The sequence below is a fragment of the Rattus norvegicus genome, chromosome 8 (assembly GCF_021556685.1).
Source record: "Rattus norvegicus strain SHRSP/BbbUtx chromosome 8, alternate assembly SHRSP_T2T, whole genome shotgun sequence".
In the NCBI taxonomy this organism is placed as follows: domain Eukaryota; kingdom Metazoa; phylum Chordata; class Mammalia; order Rodentia; family Muridae; genus Rattus; species Rattus norvegicus.
The window spans coordinates 115,644,100-115,666,620 of NC_141541.1; the positions used below are offsets into that span (position 1 = coordinate 115,644,100).

The window sequence follows — 22,521 nt, forward strand, 5'->3', positions numbered from 1 at the left end:
TTCAGAGTTTTGTCTACAGAGTTTTACTCCAAAGTAATTCTGTTAACAGTAATACAATTAAAATAACCAAAAATATTAAAACTAAACATATAAATAAAGTTTACTGAATGAAAACCAAGAGACATACCAACAAAGATATAAAAGCGAACCTTCAAAGTAACAGCACATTTCTCAACAGAAACCCAAAAGCCAAAAGGGCATAAGAGGACAGACACGTTTTAACCTCTGAATGACTGACAGTAGCTGTCAACTCAGGTTACTATACCCAGTGAAGCTATCCTTTATCACCAAAAGAGAAAAGAAAAACTTTTTCATAATAATTACAAACTAAAAAATTTCCTGGCAACTCAGCTATCACTACAGAAGACACTAAAGGAATCTTATACACAAAAAAGAAAGGTAAACACATTTCAAGAGACTATGGGGAACAGAGGGGATGTGCTAGAATCATAAAAAGGGCAATGAAGATATGCAAAGTAATAATAGTCCTTAAATAAGATGATGACAGGCATAAATGTATACCTTTCAATAAAAACCCTAAATGTTAATATTCCTAATTCTGCAACCAAGAGGCACAAACAGAATGGATTTACAAAACAGGTTCCATTGGGTATGATGACATACCCCTTTAATCCAAGCACCTGATGGGATAGGGAAGTAGATCTTGAGTTCAAGACCAGCCTGGTCCACACATTGAGACAAAATTGTATAAACAAGCAGGTACAACAATTCTAGTATCTGACAAAATATTAGTGTTATTTGTTTAGATTTTATTGTTATCCTTTTACCCCCAGGTTTTGTTTGACATTACCAGTGAGGTATATTTCTTGTAGACAACACTTAGATGGCACTCACTTTGACAAAATATTTCAAATTAAAATTAGAAAAAAAACAGAAAGGTATTTTTCTAAAAGATCACTTTATTCAAACATATATGCACTGAATGTTGATATACTCACTCAATTTCATGAAACTACTACTACTACTAGATGTAAAGTCACAGATTAATCACAACACAATAATAATGAGTGATGTTAATACATCATCCTAATAAACAGACCAGCCTGATAAAAATAAACATCTGAGTTAAGTGATGTCGTAGGTCAAATAGACCTACCAGACATCTTATAAGCCTTCTATCATCACACAGAAATTTCTCAAAAATAGGTCATATAATAGAACGCAAAACAAATCTCAACAAATACCAAAAAAAAAAGAATTTCTTATATTCTATCTGGCCATAATAGAATGAAACTAGAATCAACAACAAGAAAAATGGAACATTCACAACCTCACAGAAATTAAATGACAAACCATTAAATGAAGAATGGTTCATTAAAGAAGTCAAGAAGAAAACAGTTGGTAAAGTGCTTGCCATTCAAGCACAAGAGCTGAGCAGGGAAGATGTGCAATCACAGCTTTGTGAGACAGGGACAGAAATAAACAGAAGTCTAAATATCACTAGCCAGTCAGCCTACCTGACCTGATAAACTTGAAGTTCAGCAAACTCTTTCTCCAAAGGAGAAACTGATCAAGGAAGTGATGGTGGTGGAAATAAAGACTAACTCCACAAGTAGTGCTCTAACTTCAAATTAATTGTGGGTGTGTGTAAAACAATATGATCCAAAGTTAATTTAAACGACTATTTACACATATTTTAAAAAGGACTAGAAAGTTATATCAATGTGTTAGCTAGAGTTATATCTGTGTAAAAGAAATCATGGTTAATTTCTTTTTGTGTTTTTCCATAGCTGATATTTCTATAATGAATATGTATCTTATATAATAAAAATGAATACAGAAAAATAAACATCAAATGAATTCAACATGCTAAAGCCATACTTTAGAGAAAACTAAAATACATTAAATTTTGAAGACACTTCAACCAAAATAGACAAAAATCTCTTTGTGGTGCTTTTAAGAGTGGAAAAGCCACTCATCCAAAACACAGAATTCCCTAAAGATGCTGAAGAAAAGGTAATGAGAAAAGTCAAATTATATTACAATTACCTGATTTATGATTTCCTAATCACTGTTGCAATCATTGCTATTCAAGGTGAGATGAATTGCAACTGGAATCCTCAGGCTCCCACCCAAAATCAGTCATTTGAACTCAGTCATAAGCAGTAAATTCCTAACAGGCTCAAGAAAGAAAAGGGTCAAGCAAAAATTTATATTCACAATGTCACATACCTAAAAACAACACTAGATTCACAAACTTCCCTCAAAATCAGCCTCAATATTAAATAAACAAACAAACAAACAACATGAAGAAAGTCCCTGTCCAAAAGCTTCTAAGTCTTCTGTGGCAAAGAAGTGCAATTAAGCGTATTGTAAATGAGTAAGGACATATCAGACGCAGCACTCATGTACATCAGGCAGAGCTGTGAAGGGCACTAAAGAGATGACATCTGAGCTTTTTCAGCTGGCATTCCCCAAGCAGAAAATGGCAGCCGTAGAATCTTGGTCATATTATAACCTGAACAAGCCAAAAAGGTAGGAAATTAAGGTCTTTCTGAATAGGGCCATACCAAGAACATAGATATATTATAATCAACAAATATCTGAGATATGTTAGCTTATAAGCACAGGCGGGCAGAAGACACCCAGAGGCCCTCATCCATAACAGTCTATGCACTATGAAGAAAGTTGGAACTGTAGACACAAGAGTGGCAAGGAACAGCCTGATGTGAGTACCTGCACTGCCACCTGATGTCAAGGTGATGTCCTGGCCCATCTGTGTTGATGTCCATGGTCCATGTTACCACCAAAGGCCAGTACAGTATGGAGGGCAAGAGTACCTGAGGCAGGTGGGAGAGTTAGCCCCACCCCTTTCCAGCTGGGACACTAGAGTGAGCTGGCCCTGCCCTTGCCAGGGCACTGGGGAAAACTCTGATGGCACAGGTACAGGAGAGCCTGCAGGTTGAGCAACTCAGCTACTCCACCCCTTGCCCCCTCAAGGACTTTGAGTTGGTTTACCCTAACATCTACCCCTCCTATGAACTGCTGGAGCTCTTGAAGGGGCTAATCCTGAAGAATCAAAGCAGCACCAGCAGGATATCTGAGAGGAATGCTGGCTAGGATCCAGTATTGACAGTATAGCAGAAGCTAGAGGGCTTGAACCAGACCACTAATTCACTATAATGAACATTTGCAAGTAAAGCTGTTTGGGCAAAGGGATGTACAATGCAATACACCATGACATACTAGAGCTTCCATGGCGAGATTTTGTTTTTGTTTTCTTTTAGAGAGGTTGCAAGAGTGGAGGGGGAATATGGAGAAATGGAGAGATGAGTGGGATTGGGGTGCATGATGTGAAATTCACAAAGAATAAAAAGTTAAATATATATATATATTCTAAACAGGAAAGATTTATTTTAATCACAATCTTGGAACTTTTACCCCATGATTAAGCCAATGAAACTAGTGTTCTCAAGAAGCAGGAGCATGGGTTGGGGATTTAGCTCAGCAGTAGAGTGCTTGCCTAGCAAGCGCCAAGGCCCTGGGTTCAGTCCCCAGCTCCGAATAAAAGAAAGAAAAAAAAAGAGAGAGAGAGAAGCAGGAGCACATAGCACAGCAAATTATGTAAACAAGGAAGCAAGAAACAGAAAGGAAGCAGCAGCTTAATTCCCACTACTCTTTTCAAAGACACACCCCCAATAGCCAGAGGACTACTCACAAAGCCTTGCATCTGCCATTTCCCAATAGCCCAAGCTAAGTGCCATCTTCCCCCCCCCCCCCCCCCCCCGGAGCTGGGGACCGAACCCAGGGCCTTGCGCATGCTAGGCAAGCGCTCTACCGCTGAGCTAAATCCCCAACGTTTTTTTTTTTTTTTATTAACTTGAGTATTTCTTATTTACATTTCAAGTGTTATCCCCTTTCCCGGTTTACGGGCCAACATCCCCCTAAACCCTCCCCCTCCCCTTCTTTATGGGTGTTCCCCTCCCCATCCTCCCCCCAATTGCCACCCTCCCCCCAACAATCACGTTCACTGGGGGTTCAGTCTTAGCAGGACCCAGGGCTTCCCCTTACACTGGTGATCTTACTAGGATATTCATTGCTACTTATGAGGTCAGAGTCCAGGGTCAGTCCATGTATAGTCTTTGGGTAGTGGCTTAGTCCCTGGAAGCTCTGGTTGCTTGGCATTGTTGTTCATATGGGGTCTCGAGCCCCTTCAAGCTTTCCAGTTCTTTCTCTGATTCCTTCAACGGGGGTCCTGTTCTCAGTTCAGTGGTTTGCTGCTGGCATTCGCCTCTGTATTTGCTGTATTCTGGCTGTGTCTCTCAGGAGCGATCTACATCCGGCTCCTGTCTGCCTGCACTTCTTTGCTTCATCCATCTTGTCTAATTGGGTGGGCTAAGCGCCATCTTTAATACCTTAGAATTAGGAGCATTAGAATTAGGAGCATTCCAAGTTCAAACTATAGCGATTTGGAATTTGGAAAGAGTATCAGAAACAAAGGACAATAAAATTTTAGATTCAATTTCTCCTACATATGAAGATTAAAAAAAAAAAACAAATCTTTTCAATTCTAACATTTCTTTGACATGCCCTGTAACTACATCTTTCTTCCACAGGCCATAATTTAGAACCTGCCCTAATCTCAAGCACTATCCAGTTCACAAAGATGGTATAGCTGACATTGTCGTGAAATGTTCATCCAGATAATTTGTATTCAAAAAATAACACAGCAAGGGGTTGGGGATTTAGCTCAGTGGTAGAGCGCTTGCCTAGCAAACGCAAGGCCCTGGGTTCGGTCCCCAGCTCTGAAAAAAAGAAAAAGAAAAAAAAATAACACAGCAAAAACACAATTTTATGTACTAAATACCTCCCTCTGGTGTTTATTGAAAATTAAATATTGTCTTTTAATACTTTTATTAGCTAGCTGAAAAAAAAACAAACCACTTGCATAACAAAATCTTACTACTTGTATAGATAAATGATCAACGAGGAAAGATGTGTAAAATCACAAACTTCAAAAATATTTGAGAAGTTGGGGGGCTGGGGATTTAGCTCAGTGGTAGAGCGCTTACCTAGGAAGCGCAAGGCCCTGGGTTCGGTCCCCAGCTCCGAAAAAAAAAAAGAACCAAAAAAAAAAAAAAATATTTGAGAAGTTGAACTGATAAGCTACATACAGTAACTTAAATGTGATGAAATATGTATTTTAAAATAACATTTAGGGGTTGGGGATTTAGCTCAGTGGTAGAGCACTTGCCTAGCAAGCACCAAGGCCCTGGGTTCGGTCCCCAGGTCCAAAAAAAAAAATAACATTTAACATTTTTGTTTAAGATTATGAATAAACTCAGAATTTAGTTTGATGTTGGTTCAAATGAAATGAGTCCTAGAGTTAAACTGGTTTTAAGTTCAATATGAACAATATGGAATAATGTCTACAAAGTCACCAAAAATCAAATGTAATACCACACTAAAAAAGCATTCAATTTAATTCTCAAGTACATGTATGAACCATTCTATATCCTAACACTGAGTTCTACCTTTCAAGAACACTGAGGTAACTGTGGCACATTCCCAACTTTTATGAGTTTATAAAATACCCAGGTAGGTGGCCCTTATCCCAACACTCAGCAGAGGCAAGTAGATCTGTGAGTTCAAGGCCAGCCTAACCTACATAATGAGTTCCAGGCCAGCCAAGCTACAGAGAAACCCTGTCCCAAAAACCAAATTAACAAGCATGGGGGGGGGGGTGTAAAACAAACAAGGTTATAAAATAGTTTTTTAAAATTTAACTTTTATTTCACATGTATGGGTATTTTGCCTGCCTTGTGTCAGTATGCTGCACATATGCATTGCCTGAGGAAGTCAGCATCTCTGGAACTGAAGTTATAGACTGCTGTGAGCCCATGTGAATGCTGGAAATTAAACCTGCGTCCTCTAGAAGAGCAACCAATATTCTTAGCTAATAAACTATCTCTCAAATCTACACGGAAACACTAGTGGTTGTTGTTGCTGTTTTGGTTGTTTGGCTTAACCAAAAATCAATAAGTTACCCCCAACATGTTTTAATTGTTTTACTACATTCTTATTTATCCTGTGCACAAGTGTATCTGAGCACACGTGTCCATGAAAGGTGTGCGAAAGTCAGAGGACAGCTTGCAGGGGTTGGTTCTCTCCTTCCACCACATGGGTCCTTCCTAGTGATCAAATTACAGAACCTTAAGCAGTATTTTCTCTATGATCTGTTAAAGGCCAAAATTTACACTAGTGGGGCTGGAGGTAGCTCAATGGCTAAGAGCATTCATTAGCTGCTCTCATACGGCAGCTCACATTCCTCTCTAATTCTGATCTGGTACCCCTTGTGACTCCCTAGGACCAGGCATTCACAGAGTATACAGAAATATGTAGTCGAAATACCCAGACACATATTTTTTATATTCTAAATTGAACTAGTGAAAGGTATAATCCAAGCAATTTATATGGAGGCAAAAAAACAAAAATTTATAAGAATGTACATGAAGTCATCAATTCTAGTCAGCAATAACAATATTCTAACTGGCAGTGGTGGTGCACACCTTTAATCCCAGCACTTGGAAGACAGAGTCAGGCAGATCTCTGTGTGCTTAAGACCAGACTGATCTACAGAGCAAGTTCCAGGATAGCCAAAGCTATACAGAGAGAACATGTCTCAGGGAGGGGGTTACTCTTGTTATTACAGCTGTGTAATAATAATATGGGCTCCAATTGAGTAGTGAAGGTCAAATACACATCTAGTAAAATGTACATCATAGTTCTACATCTATGTTTATCATGCTTTAATTTCAGCACAAATGTTGGCTCTCACTCATTAGCAAGAGCACATAAATGAGTACTGAAAGGGGGAAGTATGCGGAAGTAGGAGGTTGAGATTTTGTAGCACTGTAGACAAACAGGAAAATGAGATGTTTCTGACAGATATTTCCCAATGAAGTCATTATCTTCACTAAAGTATCCTACTGTGTAACATAGCAAGTACCTGGACCACAGCTAAAATAAGTGGTGATGTATTTATGTATGTTTTAAAAATTAAAAATGTCTTCAGAGACTATGTGCAAAACCTTTACAAAACATTGCTTCTCTATACATAATTTGTCTAGAGGGAGGTATGCAAGAGACTTGAGAGCACAATCATAAATAGGCTTGTTCACATCAGTAAAATCATAATATTGGAAATAAGTCCCTAATATAGCAGACCAACTGCTTGTTTACATAGTAGGAATAATTTTAAACATTCTTACTATCAAAATTAAAGACAAAATTCAAAGGAAGATTCAAAAGCTATTAAAAATTAATATTCAGCACCAATATAAACACAAGGTATGAATATGAGGTACTTCCAACCTCAATGGCTGGTTTTTTTTTTCAGACTATCATGCTTTAGGATGTGTCTAAAAATACTACATCTGGACCTGGAAAGATGGCTCAGGAGTTAAAGAGATGTGCAATTTTTCCAGAGGACCTGGAGTTCAGATTTCCAGACCCATGTCTGGCAGCTCACAATGCCTGAATTCCAACTCTAGAGGTTCTGACACCATCTTCTGCCCTCTGCGAACACTGGAACACACTTAGCAGACCCAAAAATATGGACACAAAAATTTTAAATGTTACATTGAAAACATTACCATGTTTACAATGTACTTTAATGCTTCTAATGTATGATCTAATACTGCATGATTAAATAATCTGTAAATATGAAGTCTACTAAATGTTGCTATATGCTAAATTTTCTATTAAAATATGAAGCTGACTATGGTAATTCATGTACACTTGTTGTCCAACTACAGGGGAAACTGAGGTGGGAGCCAGAAACTGGAGACTAACCTGAACAATACAGCAAAACACCCTTCTAAATAAAGGGGGGGCAATCAATAAAATGTCCCACAAGCCTGGGAACATAATTTCAGATCCTTAGGATCCATGTTAAAGCCTGACATGGTGGCACACATGTGTAACACCAGTGTTGGAATCAGGGATGAAGACAGAGATCTCCAGATACTCTCTGGACAGTTAGCCAATCTAATTGAATCCTTGAGTTCCAAGCTCAACAAGAAAAGCTCAAAAAAATAAGACAGAGAGCAATTGAGATAAGACTCCTAGGGGATAACCTCCATTTACACATATGCACATACATCACATATACCACACACAAACACAAACTTTTAATTGATAATTCCATGCAAGTTAGTTCCTGTTTGCTTTAGAGAAGAGGTTAAAACAACTCTTTTTAGCTTAAAAAAGCCATTCAATAAATGTTTGCTAAATTCAATTTCTTTCCTCTATCCTAAGTGTCTTTTGAAAAAAGAACAATACACTGGAAATGGTGGCACACAACTTTAATTCCAGCAAAACAAGCAAATCTCATTGAGTTTGAGGCCAGCCTGGTCTACATAGTGAGCTCCAGGCCAGCTAAGAAGTGAGACCCTAATGAGGGGAGGGTGGGGAGGGGAACACCCATAAGGAAGGGGAGGGGGGAGGGGGATGTTTGCCCGGAAACTGGGAAAGGGAATAACACTCGAAATGTATATACAAAATACTCAAGTTAATAAAAAAAGAAAAGAAAAGAAAAGAAAGAAAACAAAAAAACAAAAAAACAAAAAAAAGAAGTGAGACCCTGTCATCATCATCATCATCATCATCATCACCACCACCATCACCACCACCACCACCACCACCACCACCATCACAATAATAATATAGTCTTCACCTAATATAGTCTTCAAGGCATTATTAAAAACTTGCTTTCTGAACTCATGCCATGTACCCATCAAAATAAACCATTATTTTCATTAATGCAATAGTAATATTATATAACCTTATACAATATCCAAGGTAGGAAAATTCCTTTAATATAGTTACCTAGTTTAAAATGAAGACTCAGAGCAGTGGTTCTCAGCCTATGGGTCATGACCCCTTTGGGGGTGGAACAACCCTTTCACAGTGGTCTCCTAAGACTATCAGAAAACACAGGTATTTACAATATGATTCATAACAGTAGCAAAATTACAGTTACAAAGTAGCAACAAAAATAATTTTATAGCTGGGGTCTGGAGGAACTGTATTAAAGGGTCACAGCATTAGAAAGGTTGAGGACGGGGTTGGGGATTTAGCTCAGTGGTAGAGCGCTTGCCTAGCAAGCGCAAGGCCCTGGGTTCAGTCCCCAGCTCCGAAAAATAGAAAAAAAAAAAAGAAAGAAAGAAAGAAAGAAAGGTTGAGGACTACTGCTCTGGACTATGTCTCAACTTTCAAGTTAGACATATATTACTGACAAATTCCATTCAAAAGCAAGGGGTGTAATAAAAGAATCTGCAGAACTGGCAAGGTAACTCAGCAAATAAAACAGCACTTGTTGCCCAAGCCTAACATCCTGAGTTTGGTCCCTGGAATCCATGTTGGAAAGAAGAACCAGGACTGGAGAGATGGCTCAGCAGTTAAGAGCACTGACTGCTCTTCCAGAGGTCATGAGTTCAATTCCCAGCAACCACATGATGGCTCACAACCACCTGTAATGGGATCTGATACCCTCTTCTGGTGTGTCTGAAGACAGCTACAATGTACTCACATTCATTAAATAAGTAAATCTTTAAGGAAGGGAAGGAGGGAGGGAGGGAGGGAGGAAGGGATGGACGGACGGACGGACAAAAGGACGGTTGGATGGATGGACAAACTTGGAAAATTTGTTTCCTATCACCATGGGACCTTACCTGTTAACACTCAGACACATATATAATACATACATACATACATATATACGCACACGCCCACACAAATAACCATAATAATTTTTGTAAAAGGGAAGACTCTATAGTTTAGAATTCTGAAATCTTGGGTTCAAATTTCAAATTTGAATTTTAGGTACTAGCCAAATACCTTAGATCTGTCACTTTACTCCTGTCTCAAGGCTCAGGTAAAATTTTAAATCTCAATTAAACCCCTGCTGATATTAAACCTATCATTATAATAAGTGCAGATTATATCCTTGGTGTTTTTTGTTTTTTGTTGTTGGTTTTTTTTTTTTTTTTTTGGTTCTTTTTTTCGGAGCTGGGGACCGAACCCAGGGCCTTGCGCTTCCTAGGTAAGCACTCTACCACTGAGCTAAATCCCCAGCCCCTATATCCTTGTTTTTAAGAACAAAATAAAGTTCTGGATTTGCCTCAAAAAGAGGTACTAGTTCTCTTTCAGAGGCTTCAAAAACTAGGCTTCCTTCTTGGGACTGATGGGCCATAACAAAACTAATGAAGCCACTGTCTTCAAGCTATTCTAATGACCAGTAAATTTACTCAACTACTGTGGACAGTGGATCTTTCCCACATGGCTCTTGCTCCACCTCAGACTCCTCTGTATTACAGATCTTTTCCCCCATTCCTTCCTTCTTTCGTCCTTTCTTTCTGTCTTCACTACTTCTGATGCCTCCTCAAAATACTGATCCTTGGATCTCCTGAATTCAAAAAAATATGAACCCACCAGGCTCTACCACAAACCTTTAGACATTAAATCCCTGTTAAATTCAGTGAGATGGGGGTTGGGGGTTTGGCTCAGAGGTAGAGCGCTTGCCTAGCAAACGCAAGGCCCTGGGTTCGGTCCCCAGCTCCGAAAAAAAGAAAAAAAAATTCAATGAGATGGCTCAGTGGGCTAAGGCACCTGCTACCAAGTCTGATGGCATGAGTTCAATCCCCAAAACACACACATGGTAAAGAAAAAGAGGAAAAAAAGACTCCCCAAGGTGTCTTATGACCTCCACATGTTATGTCATAGCATGGGTACAACCATTCTCCACACAAGCAAATAAATGAATGTTTAATTTTAAAAAGCTGAACTTGAAACATTTTCTTATAGAAACAGTGGTAATCGTTAAAACTTTTAAGTTACTTCTTAAAGCCATCAAACAATGGGACTAATAGAAAAATCATTTTGATTGACATTTTTATCATTATTAAATACAAAATTGAAGATATCTTACAGGTTGAATTAGATTTTAAGAAAACACTTATGGGGCTGGGGATTTAGCTCAGTGGTAGAGCGCTTACCTAGGAAGCGCAAGGCCCTGGGTTCGGTCCCCAGCTCCAAAAAAAAAGAAAAAAGAAAAAAGAAAACACCTAGAAGTATGGCCCCTAAGTTTATGAAGGGGAGAAAGTTCAGAGTTTTAAGCAATTTAAACAAAAACTTTAGATCATGACAGGAAGAGACAGTTGAGGAAAACTTTCTTTACTTTAAAAAAAGACAGTAGTTACTTAAAGAAAGAAAGAAAGACAGACAGACAGGCAGGCAGGCAGGCAGAAAGAGCATCAAAATTATACCAGATCACAGCTACAAAGAAACTGTCTTCCAAATAACAACAGGCATTTAAGATCTACCCTGTACTCAATGCTATGCTCCTCTGCAGGGAATAACAATTTTTCTAAAAGTAATCTCATTCCATCTTCTGTTTTGGTAAATCACACTTCAAATTCTAGTACTTAAAGATTCACATATACCTATCCTGATTGGTTTGAATTACCAGTCTCAGAACTAACATACCTATTGTTACAGTGTTAACATTCTCTAAGTACTAATGGGGAGATTAGCATTTACAAACTACTTAGTGTGTACTTGTTTGGTTTTCACAACCCTGTAAGGTATGTTAACAGGAGCCTCATTTACACATTAAGAAGATCATTTACATAATTTTTTCAAAGCACCAGTAAAAAGAAGCCAGCACTCTGAATCCCACTATCAGCTTTACTTGAGAGAACCTCCCCAGAAGGGAAAAATTTATCAAGTACCACTGGACAGTTGACCACTTGCACAGATTGCTTGTTATTCTAATTAAGTAGTTCTGATAACAAGTAACACAGAAGAAAAACCATCAACTCCTCATTTCCCAGTAGCAACTTAGTATTCAAGGAATGCTTTAAATAGAAAAGGTAAAAGAGTCCCTAGGGGGTGAATACAGCCTGTGCACCATTTCCTAATTCCTTTTCAAAAGACTCTAGAACTCCGGGACTTTTTTTTTAACCAGGTCCACTGTAGCATAGCTAATTACAAACTTTAGAATGTTACTTTTCAGAAGAAGATAAAGAGCCTCTCTGCTATGAATACTATTTTTACATACCTTACCTGACCGTATTATAAAACATCTGCACTTTACAAAACCACTGCAGTTTACAAAGTTACTTTATAGTGAATTATGAACGAAGTACTAATAGAATTGTTGCAATAATTGAAATAATAATTTGCCTTTAAGCGATATATTTCTTATAAATTTTCTAAAATTTTTCCATTGCAAGCTAAGAAAGAACGAAAAACCCTGCACACTCCACATTTTAAACATTTGTAACTAAATCCAATAGGTTGTTTACAATAATGCATAGTGACTTACCACGAAATACTAACACTGTAAAAGTAAAAATAAAAAACACTCAGTCCCTTAAAAACTGAATATTCTTTTTTTAAAGAAATGGAATATTAAAAGAAATCATCCGGAGTTTCACCTAAAAGTGTAAGAAGAAACTAAAGAGTAACGTTCTTATTTGAAAACAGATTTTTTTTTAAAGAAAACAATGTCAACAAAATACGCTAAACTTTAACAATGATTTATGTCCAAAACACTTCCCACGGCAGTAGGGTAACTATTTCTAATACTTAAAGCAAAACAAAGGTCCGCAACATTTTGGACTGGGAAAATGATGTCAACGTTTTGCATCCCTTTTCGTAAGATTCCAATCGGAAAATAAACAACCATGAAGCTCATCAACTTTGGTGCAGAAATTCATTAAAATCGAGGTTTTGACTGCTGGGAAACGCAGATTCTCAAGATGCAGCTTCGTGGTTAAACTGTCCTGCGCCTCAACCACAAACCTCCCGCAACTGCCCCAGCCTTGCGGCCCCTCCCGCCCGCCGCACCTGCTGAGGCCGCACCGCCAGCGCCCCCTGCCGCCCTCCCGCACCCAGAGCCCCGGGCCCATCCCCGCGCTTGTACCGCACCCGCCCCGCGCCGAGGCCGCACAGTCTGCAGGCAGGGGCGGAGGAGCCAGCCCGGGGCAGCAATCGAGGCGGGGCCCGGGACTCGGGTACATGCCCCTGAACCCCGGTCGCTGCCAGGCCCCAGCCTCACCTACCTACGCCGTATTTCTCCTCCTCTGTGGGGGTCCACATGGCCGGGCCGGGCACAGCCCCGCGAGCGCGGCGGCTGGGTGACAGCGCGCAGGGGACGGCCGCAGGGGCGGCCGCGGGCCCGGCTGTGGCGCACCGCGAGGCAAGGCGGGGGCGGTCAGGCGGCGCGGGGCAGTAGGCGGCGCATCCCTCACAGGCCGTCCGGGATGCCACCGCCACCTCCGGATGCCACGTCCTGACCGACCGCGAGATTCCACGGGCAGCCGAAGAGCCCCTGGCAACACGGGCGAAGGCTCACCACCTGTCCGTCGCCACAGTCTCCGCGCCGCCGTTCGGTCCCTCACAGCTCAGTCGCTGGCTTCCCGGCGCCGCCGCGGCTCGGATCGCCTCAGCGGGCTCGCGGGACGCCCGCGCATGCGCCGCTCCCTGGCGCGCGGGGGCTCGCAATACCCGGGCTCGCGCCGCCCGCCCGAGCCCGCGCGCGAATCCACGAGACGCCGCTGCGGGCCAGCGGAGGGAAATCTGCGAGAGGCGATTGGATAGCCTGGCCCGGGAGGCCAGGTCCCTCCGCCCACCCAGAGCCTTTGGCTGCAGCTACCGCAGAACGGGGTCGCGGTCCTGCGTGTGGAAGGCCACAGTGTCTCCTGCCAGGCATACGGAGATGGCCGCTCCCCCTCTGGTCAGAGAGAGGAGAACCAGTAAAAAATGGGGGCATCGTCATTAAACTAATCTCATTGTCACAGTACTGTCACAGCCACATCCTTCATAAGATCCTCTTCTGCCATGTCCGAGGGTCCGTGGGTATCGAGGGAGAAGCTGGCAGAATGAGATCAGCTCAAAGCAACTAAGTGATGTGCATGAGTTCTTGGGCTCCTAGGGTGCTGCATATAGGCCAAGGCCTCAAACATCTCCTGAGTTCTTTTGTTGAGTTGACTGTTGTGGTGTGTGTGTGTGTGACCTGAACAATTTTAGTGGCCTTCCTAGTAAAGAAGTCTTTCCTCCCCCAGTTCTTTTCCTCTCCTAGTTCTCAATCTGTGTACCCCAGACCTATGCCATATGCCACAGCCTCTGTGGGACACAGGTCTCCACCTCCAGCCATCCTGAGGTCTGGATCCCTCCTAGGAACTTTCTTCTTCTGTCTCCTAAGAATTTATCCCCTCTGATAGCTGCCAACGTTACCTTATGAACCCCTACCGTCAACTGCTGAGCAAAAATTGGGAACTTGTGAACTCTATATTTGGACTCAGCATATATCCAATCATCTCTTGTCACCAGCACTGTAAGTTCAAAACCTTGTAAGTTCAGCCCTGTCTCGCTGTCATTCTTGGATGTCCTATTCTTCAAAGCCCATCTCAGCATCTCTGTTCCAGGAAGTGTCAATACAGTGACATTTTTCCTCTCTTTCGTTTTAAATTGTGTCTTATTTTAAAATGAGTGTGTGTGTGTGTGTGTGTGTGTGTGCGTGCATGCGTGCGTGTGTGTGTGTGTGTGTGTGTGTGTGTGTGTGTGTGTGTGTGTGTAGAGAGAGAGAGAGAGAGAGAGAGAGAATATGAATAAGGCCCCCTGAAAGATCAGTAGCCAACACCATTTTCTCCAGCCTCCTCTTTTGTCTGAGATTTCAGGTATCCATTTGTATCCAACAACTCTAATCTTCCTCCCCTAGAACTGTCAGCATATAGGCCCATAGGCAAGCTTTAGGCTAAAGTCATCTTTCTGGCCTCTCAGCCTCTACCCAACTCAACAGTTAGTTCATGGCCATTAATTGAAAAAGCAAGACTAGAATATTCTGGTGCAAGTGGCATGGTGACACTCACCTGTAATTATACCACTCTGAAAGGTGAGACAAAAGAACCCTATGTTTGAGGCTAGCTTAGGCTACATACAGACATCTTTTTCATTTTTTTATTTAAAATAAGTATCTTAATAATTGCTTGACCTTGTTAATTCCTCCTTCAAAGTATCCTGACCGTCCTCATCCACACCTGGATTATTGCCACCACCCCATGGTCTATGGACTCTTTCATCTACCAAGAGAAAATGTCTGTTCTGTGAACAATTGAATTTCCCAATAATCAGATACACTTTGAGAGTAGAAGGGAGAATCAGGAACCAAAAGCAAAACAGCAGAGATGCCCTTATTTATTTAGCGAGTTCTTCCAGAAATGGCAGTCAGGAAGAGCATACCACAGAATGGAGCCACGTTCCCATGAAGCTCTCTCCAGAGAGTTCTGACCAACCCGCACAGCCAAGCAGCAGCCAAGCAGCGCAGGTCTTCTGAACACCCAGGAAGCTCTCATTTCACCCACTGTTTCCATCCCCTGACTGCTGTACATATGACGGTTACAGAGCCTAAGGTCCGGTTTTCCCAAAGTTTACTCCCATTTCCAAACAAAGACAACCCATTGTACTGCTGTCCATCTCAGCTCTGAGGTCAGAGAATACCAATTCCAACGGGTGAGAAAGGAAGAAAGGGGGCCAAGGAGAATAAAGGGGACATTTGGTTAAGGTCTGGACTCGTTTACTTTAGCTGTTTGCACTAAATTTAGATTGTTTTCTTGAAATAACACAAAAGGACACAGCATATATTGTGGAGAATTAGACCTCAGCAGGACTGTGCACCTGCTCTTCTGTCCCTAGCATCTGCTCCGAGCTTTCCCTTCCTCAGGCTCTTAGTCCACTTGACAACCCCCAACACACAACCCTCCCAGGCATAAGCTGATTTCCAGCGTGCATCTGAAAAATCAGAACCCTCACTGACCTCCTCTTCCATCTTCCTCCTCCTCCTCCGCTTCCTCCTCCTCTTCTTCCTCCTCTTCTTCTACCTCCTCTTCCTCCTCCTCCTCTTCTTCCCCCTCTTCCTCCTCTTCCTCACCCTCCTCCTCCTCTTCCTCCTCTTCCTCTTCTTCCTCCTCTTCCTCTTCCTCTTCCTCTTCCTCCTCCTCTTCCTCCTCCTCTTCCTCCTCCTCCTCTTCCTCTTCTTCCTCTTCCTCCTCCTCTGCTTTCTCCTCCTCTTCCTCCTCCTCCTTCTCCTTCCCCTCCTCTTGATCCAGTTTCTTGTATCCCTGCCAGGACCCAGCCAGGCACTTGCTCTTGCTCTTGCTTTGGGAAGCCTCTGTCTCCCACTTCCACCCTGCCCTGCCCCACAGGTCACCCCTGGAAGACCAACGTGTCCATAGCCACACCCACTCCTCTTCCCCCTCTCTTCATCTGACTAGGACAGAGAACTGTGTAACTCGGGTCCTTTAATGTCAGTGTAATTTATTTGATTCTCAGCCCTTCAAGATCTGATTTCTAAGCTTATCACCTGAAAACTGCTCTCCCAGAATTCACCAGGGCTATCCGAATTCCAAATGTTGGCATCCACCATTTCTTGATCTGATGGGGCTTTGGGAACAATACCCACAACCCACAAAACCTCTTTCACTTGAAACTTGTGAGTCATTCTCACCCTCCAAGGATTGCCACAGGACCACTTCCTCCAAGAAGACTCTCCAACTGCCCTTCCTTGAAAGGAAGTTTTGTTTTTTTCTCCTACCACCAGGACCTCTCTTCCCTGCATCATTTACTCCTCCACCTTACGCTAAAAATGGAGTGTGTCTGCTTGGCACATTGACAGCAATGCATTTTATTCTTCAGGGACAAGGATTTCACTTAGTTTAGCCCCACACAGAGGCTAACATAGCACTTGACACCTAATGAAAACGTCACATATGCTCTCCAGTAAGTTCTCCACCTATGTTTCTACTGAAACCATAATCAACTTAGGCTGAAAAAGAGAACCAGGATACTCTAACAATCACAAAGCTCAAATTACACAGAAGAAATTTCCCCATCACAAGAATATCAGCTTTAATTGAGAGACATCTTTCTGAGCAGCTTTATAAAAGATAACCATGGTAGAACAGTGTAAGAAACAAGAAAGTCTGCAAACAGTTTTGACCCATTGCGCCACCCTTCCTTTTGGCTTTGCCTCATTAAGTGATAAATTGCAACTCAATGACTGAGGAAGGAATCAGATTTTTCAGCAGGAAATCCCTTAACACTAGTGGCTATTAAAAGTAGCTATAATGAAACAGATTTCCTAAATAATGTATAAGAAATGCAGAAAAGCATCGTGTTTCCTCCATTGATCAATAATCCTTTCATCGTGAGCAAACTCTATAATGGTAAATCCATCATCACCTTTGGCAGATCAGACTGACCCTCCATAAAGTTCTGTCAGCTTGGGCTCCAAGCCTTCTCGTTTCCTTCTGCCTGAAGATTCAGACAGCAGCATTTAAGGAGCCAGCCAGCCTGATGACTCAGCTCATAAAACAATGTGTGGCCACCAAGATGATGTTCATCCAGGAGCATTCTGGGGGCTCTCCCTACTGAAGTCGGCAAGCTGTGGGTATATGGCACACGATGCTCATTCTCCCAAGAGTTTCTGGTAGCAGTGAGAAGCAGCTTTCATTTCTCCCTCCCAGCAGTTGATCTCATATGCTGCTCTGTCTGAACAGAGTGGTGAGAAAACTTCAGAGAAATGTATTTGGCATAGAGGCAAACCCAAATAGAATGCAGGTAACAGAAGTGTCACCCTGCCTTCCCTTGACTAGGAGGAACCTGTAATCAGGGCTTCTACCTACACAAAGCCCTGGAGCAAAGGACTAGAGGGACACAATTAACCTCTGCTCCACTGGTACCCTCAGGGTATGAGCCTCCTCTGATTGCTGAAAATACATGCAGAGATAGTTTTCCTAATGGAAAAAAACACCTAAGGTAGCCATTTTCCCACCCAAACTGACACCCTGTAAGAAGCTTCCTCTGAGGCAGCCCAGGAACAAAAGGCTAACCCATGCACACAGAGATAGCCACCCAAATTGGGGTCCTTTTAGGTAAGGAGACCTAAAGTGACTAAAAAAAAAAGCATCATTAGCATTTTGCCTTGAGTTTTTTTGCAATGAATATCTATGCGGTGGGGAGGGAATAGGGAAGAGTGTGAAAGAGAAGCAGAATAAACAGTGCAATATTTCATTATTTTTCCTAAAATGACAAACTTTAACCATCTGTTCCTATTTAATCAACCCATTCAAAATATTATTAAAATGCAGCTTCTTTGCAGTTAGCCAGTGTCTTCAAACGAGGAAGAGTCAAGGTTCTTCTGATTTCGTCCCCTGAAGATGGACAGGGCATTTCGGGGTGGACTGTAATTATCTAGTCCACCAAGAGGAACACCCCTAAGACGCATACAAATGTGCCTGGCTGTCTAAAGTGCTTCTTGCCCCACCCAACACTGAGCTACTTGGAGACAGTAGCATGATGTCCTTATCTGTCTCACCCATAGCATGTCGCACATAGTAGGCACTCAGTAAAAAGAAATATCCTTTAGATGGATACACTAGTTTTTTTTTTAAAGGGGGGGGGTTGGGGATTTAGCTCAGTGGTAGAGCGCTTGCCTAGCGAGCGCAAGGCCCTGGGTTCGGTCCCCAGCTCCGGAAAAAAGAAAAAAGAAAAAAGAGAGGAAAAAAAAAAAAGAGCTCTCATTTTATCTCAGAAACGTGTGTCTTTGTTTCAATAAAGCGTTCACTTGCTTGTTATTTTGCAGGTAAGGGAATGAGCAAAAACAGAATACAAAGTGAGATACCCCCAGAAGGAAGGGCAAACAGATAGAAACTTGGCATTGCTTAGTTCTCCTTCCTCTTGGGGGAAATAACTTCGCCCTTGAATTCCTATACTAAGTCACCAAGGAGGGATTGAAATTAAAAACCTTGGAGAGTAATTAGCAACAAAACGTTCTAATGTCAAGCAGTGAATTTTACGGGACCATATTTGTAATATTAATTGCGCCTCTGTGTAGCCAAATGGTGAAATTATTGCTCTAATACAAATAGGCCCAAAAGAGAAAAACAGCCCAAAATAGCACAGATATTGCAAGTCAGGACAGAGGTAATTTCTCTATACATAAAAAGCAACCAATTGCAATGCATTCCACAACTCACTGAATGCAAAACAAAGCCGCCTTGCTTGAAACAGCCCCGTCTACCCAGTATCGGAATGGCTGTGGAACTGGGACTAAGAAGGGAACTTCGGTTCCTTGGCTTTTCACGTTGGATGTGAAATTTTCACAGCGTTCCTTCACCAGAAATGTATTAAGAACATATTCTGGGCGAGGGTTGTGACTGAACGTGTTCATCATATGGTTTATGGTCTTTCATGGGAAAGAGAAATTAAACCAGGCACCACACAAGCAAATCTCTCATCAGAGACGTAAGACTAATGTGGGAAAGGAGCATCAGTCAGGGGGCCTGATGAACTTTGCAAATCAGGGAAGACTTCCTGGAGGAACGGTATTTAAAACTGGAGCCTGATGAGGCACATGAATCAGCCAAATAAAGGAGAAAGCCTTCCAGACAGAAGGAGCGCCAGGGAGGTGGGTCTAATAGAAAAGTCGCTTAAGATACCTAGGATGTCATTATATAAACAAACTGAAAGAACAAAACCACATGATCATTTCATTAGATGCTGAGAAAGCATTTGACAAAATTCAACACCCCTTCATGATAAAAGTCCTGGAGAGAATAGGAATTCAAGGCCCATACCTGAACATAGTAAAAGCCATATACAGCAAACCAGTTGCTAACATTAAACTAAATGGAGAGAAACTCGAAGCAATCCCACTAAAATCAGGGACTAGACAAGGCTGCCCACTCTCTCCCTACTTATTCAATATAGTTCTTGAAGTTCTAGCCAGAGCAATCAGACAACAAAAGGAGGTCAAGGGGATACAGATCGGAAAAGAAGAAGTCAAAATATCACTGTTTGCAGATGATATGATAGTGTATTTAAGTGATCCCAAAAGTTCCACCAGAGAACTACTAAAGCTGATAAACAACTTCAGCAAAGTGGCTGGGTATAAAATTAACTCAAATAAATCAGTAGCCTTCCTCTACACAAAAGAGAAACAAGCCGAGAAAGAAATTAGGGACACGACACCCTTTATAATAGTCCCAAATAATATAAAGTACCTCGGTGTGACTTTAACCAAGCAAGTAAAAGATCTGTACAATAAGAACTACAAGACACTGAAGAAGGAAATTGAAGAAGACCTCAGAAGATGGAAAGATCTCCCATGCTCATGGATTGGCAGGATTAATATAGTAAAAATGGCCATTTTACCAAAAGCAATCTACAGAGTCAATGCAATCCCCATCAAAATACCAATCCAATTCTTCAAAGAGTTAGACAGAACAATTTGCAAATTCATCTGGAATAACAAAAAACCCAGGATAGCTAAAGCTATCCTCAACAATAAAAGGACTTCAGGGGGAATCACTATCCCTGAACTCAAGCAGTATTACAGAGCAATAGTGATAAAAACTGCATGGTATTGGTACAGAGACAGACAGATAGACCAATGGAATAGAATTGAAGACCCAGAAATGAACCCACACACCTATGGTCACTTGATTTTTGACAAAGGAGCCAAAACCATCAAATGGAAAAAAGATAGCATTTTCAGCAAATGGTGCTGGTTCAACTGGAGGTCAACATGTAGAAGAATGCAGATCGATCCATGCTTATCACCCTGTACAAAGCTTAAGTCCAAGTGGATCAAGGACCTCCACATCAAACCAGACACACTCAAACTAATAGAAGAAAAACTAGGGAAGCATCTGGAACACATGGGCACTGGAAAAAATTTCCTAAACAAAACACCAATGGCTTACGCTCTAAGATCAAGAATCGACAAATGGGATCTCATAAAACTACAAAGCTTCTGTAAGGCAAAGGACACGGTGGTTAGGACAAAACGGCAACCAACAGATTGGGAAAAGATCTTTACCAATCCTACAACAGATAGAGGCCTTATATCCAAAATATACAAAGAACTCAAGAAGTTAGACCGCAGGGAAACAAATAACCCTATTAAAAAATGGGGTTCAGAGCTAAACAAAGAATTCACAGCTGAGGAATGCCGAATGGCTGAGAAACACCTAAAGAAATGTTCAACATCTTTAGTCATAAGGGAAATGCAAATCAAAACAACCCTGAGATTTCACCTCACACCAGTGAGAATGGCTAAGATCAAAAACTCAGGGGACAACAGATGCTGGCGAGGATGTGGAGGAAGAGGAACACTCCTCCATTGTTGGTGGGATTGCAAACTGGTACAACCATTCTGGAAATCAGTCTGGAGAATCCTCAGAAAATTGGACATTGAACTGCCTGAGGATCCAGCTATACCTCTCTTGGGCATATACCCAAAAGATGCCCCAACATATAAAAAAGACACGTGCTCCACTATGTTCATTGCAGCCTTATTTATAATAGCCAGAAGCTGGAAAGAACCCAGATGCCCTTCAACAGAGGAATGGATACAGAAAATGTGGTACATCTACACAATGGAATATTACTCAGCTATCAAAAACAACGACTTTATGAAATTCGTAGGCAAATGGTTGGAACTGGAAAACATCATCCTGAGTGAGCTAACCCAATCACAGAAAGACATACATGGTATGCACTCATTGATAAGTGGCTATTAGCCCAAATGCCTGAATTACCCTAGATCCCTAGAGCAAATGAAACTCAAGACGGATGATCAAAATGTGAATGCTTCACTCCTTCTTTAAAAGGGGAACAAGAATACCCTTGGCAGGGGAGAGGCAAAGATTAAAACAGAGACTGAAGGAACACCCATTCAGAGTCTGCCCCACATGTGGCCCATACATATATAGCCACCCAATTAGACAAGATGGATGAAGCAAAGAAGTGCAGACCGACAGGAGCCGGATGTAGATCGCTCCTAAGAGACACAGCCAGAATACAGCAAATACAGAGGCGAATGCCAGCAGCAAACCACTGAACTGAGAATAGGACCCCCGTTGAAGGAATCAGAGAAAGAACTGGAAGAGCTTGAAGGGGCTCGAGACTCCATATGTACAACAATGCCAAGCAACCAGAGCTTCCAGGGACTAAGCCCCTACCCAAAGACTATACATGGACTGACCCTGGACTCTGACCTCATAGATACCTATGAGGTCAGAGTCCAGGGTCAGTCCATGTAAATGCATATCCTAGTAAGAGCACCAGTGGAAGGGGAAGCCCTGGGTCCTGCTAAGACTGAACCCCCAGTGAACTAGACTGGTGGGGGGAGGGCGGCAATGGGGGGAGGGTTGGGAGGGGAACACCCATAAGGAAGGGGAGGGGGGAGGGGGATGTTTGCCCGGATACCGGGAAAGGGAATAACACTCGAAATGTATATAAGAAATACTCAAGTTAATAAAAAAAAAAAAAAGATACCTAGGATGTGATCTGAAAGCAGGCAAGTGGGGTGTGGGAACAGGTATGTCTGCAATAAGCCCTCGTGGGTCTTGTGACATTGTGTTTTAGCCATTGTCAGGCCCTAACAAGCCATTCTGAGTCATGTGAGTAAGGTAGGGCCCTGAGACAAAGCTT

At 41.9% G+C, this 22,521-nt stretch overlaps 1 protein-coding gene across 14 annotated transcripts in view; it reads right to left on the bottom strand.

Moving 5' to 3' along the window:
- The window catches only part of Dock3 (dedicator of cyto-kinesis 3), a 355,025-nt gene extending 341,524 nt beyond the window's left edge, over nt 1-13,501 (bottom strand). For 12 of the 14 annotated variants that reach the window (XM_087562345.1, XM_087562340.1, XM_087562344.1 and 9 more), the window contains exon 1: nt 13,089-13,501. In XM_087562345.1, coding sequence (XP_087418471.1) covers nt 13,089-13,125 — 37 coding nt within the window. In that variant the 5' untranslated portion in view covers nt 13,126-13,501. 14 annotated transcript variants of the gene reach the window in all.
- Nucleotides 13,502-22,521: the final 9,020 nt, after the last annotated feature.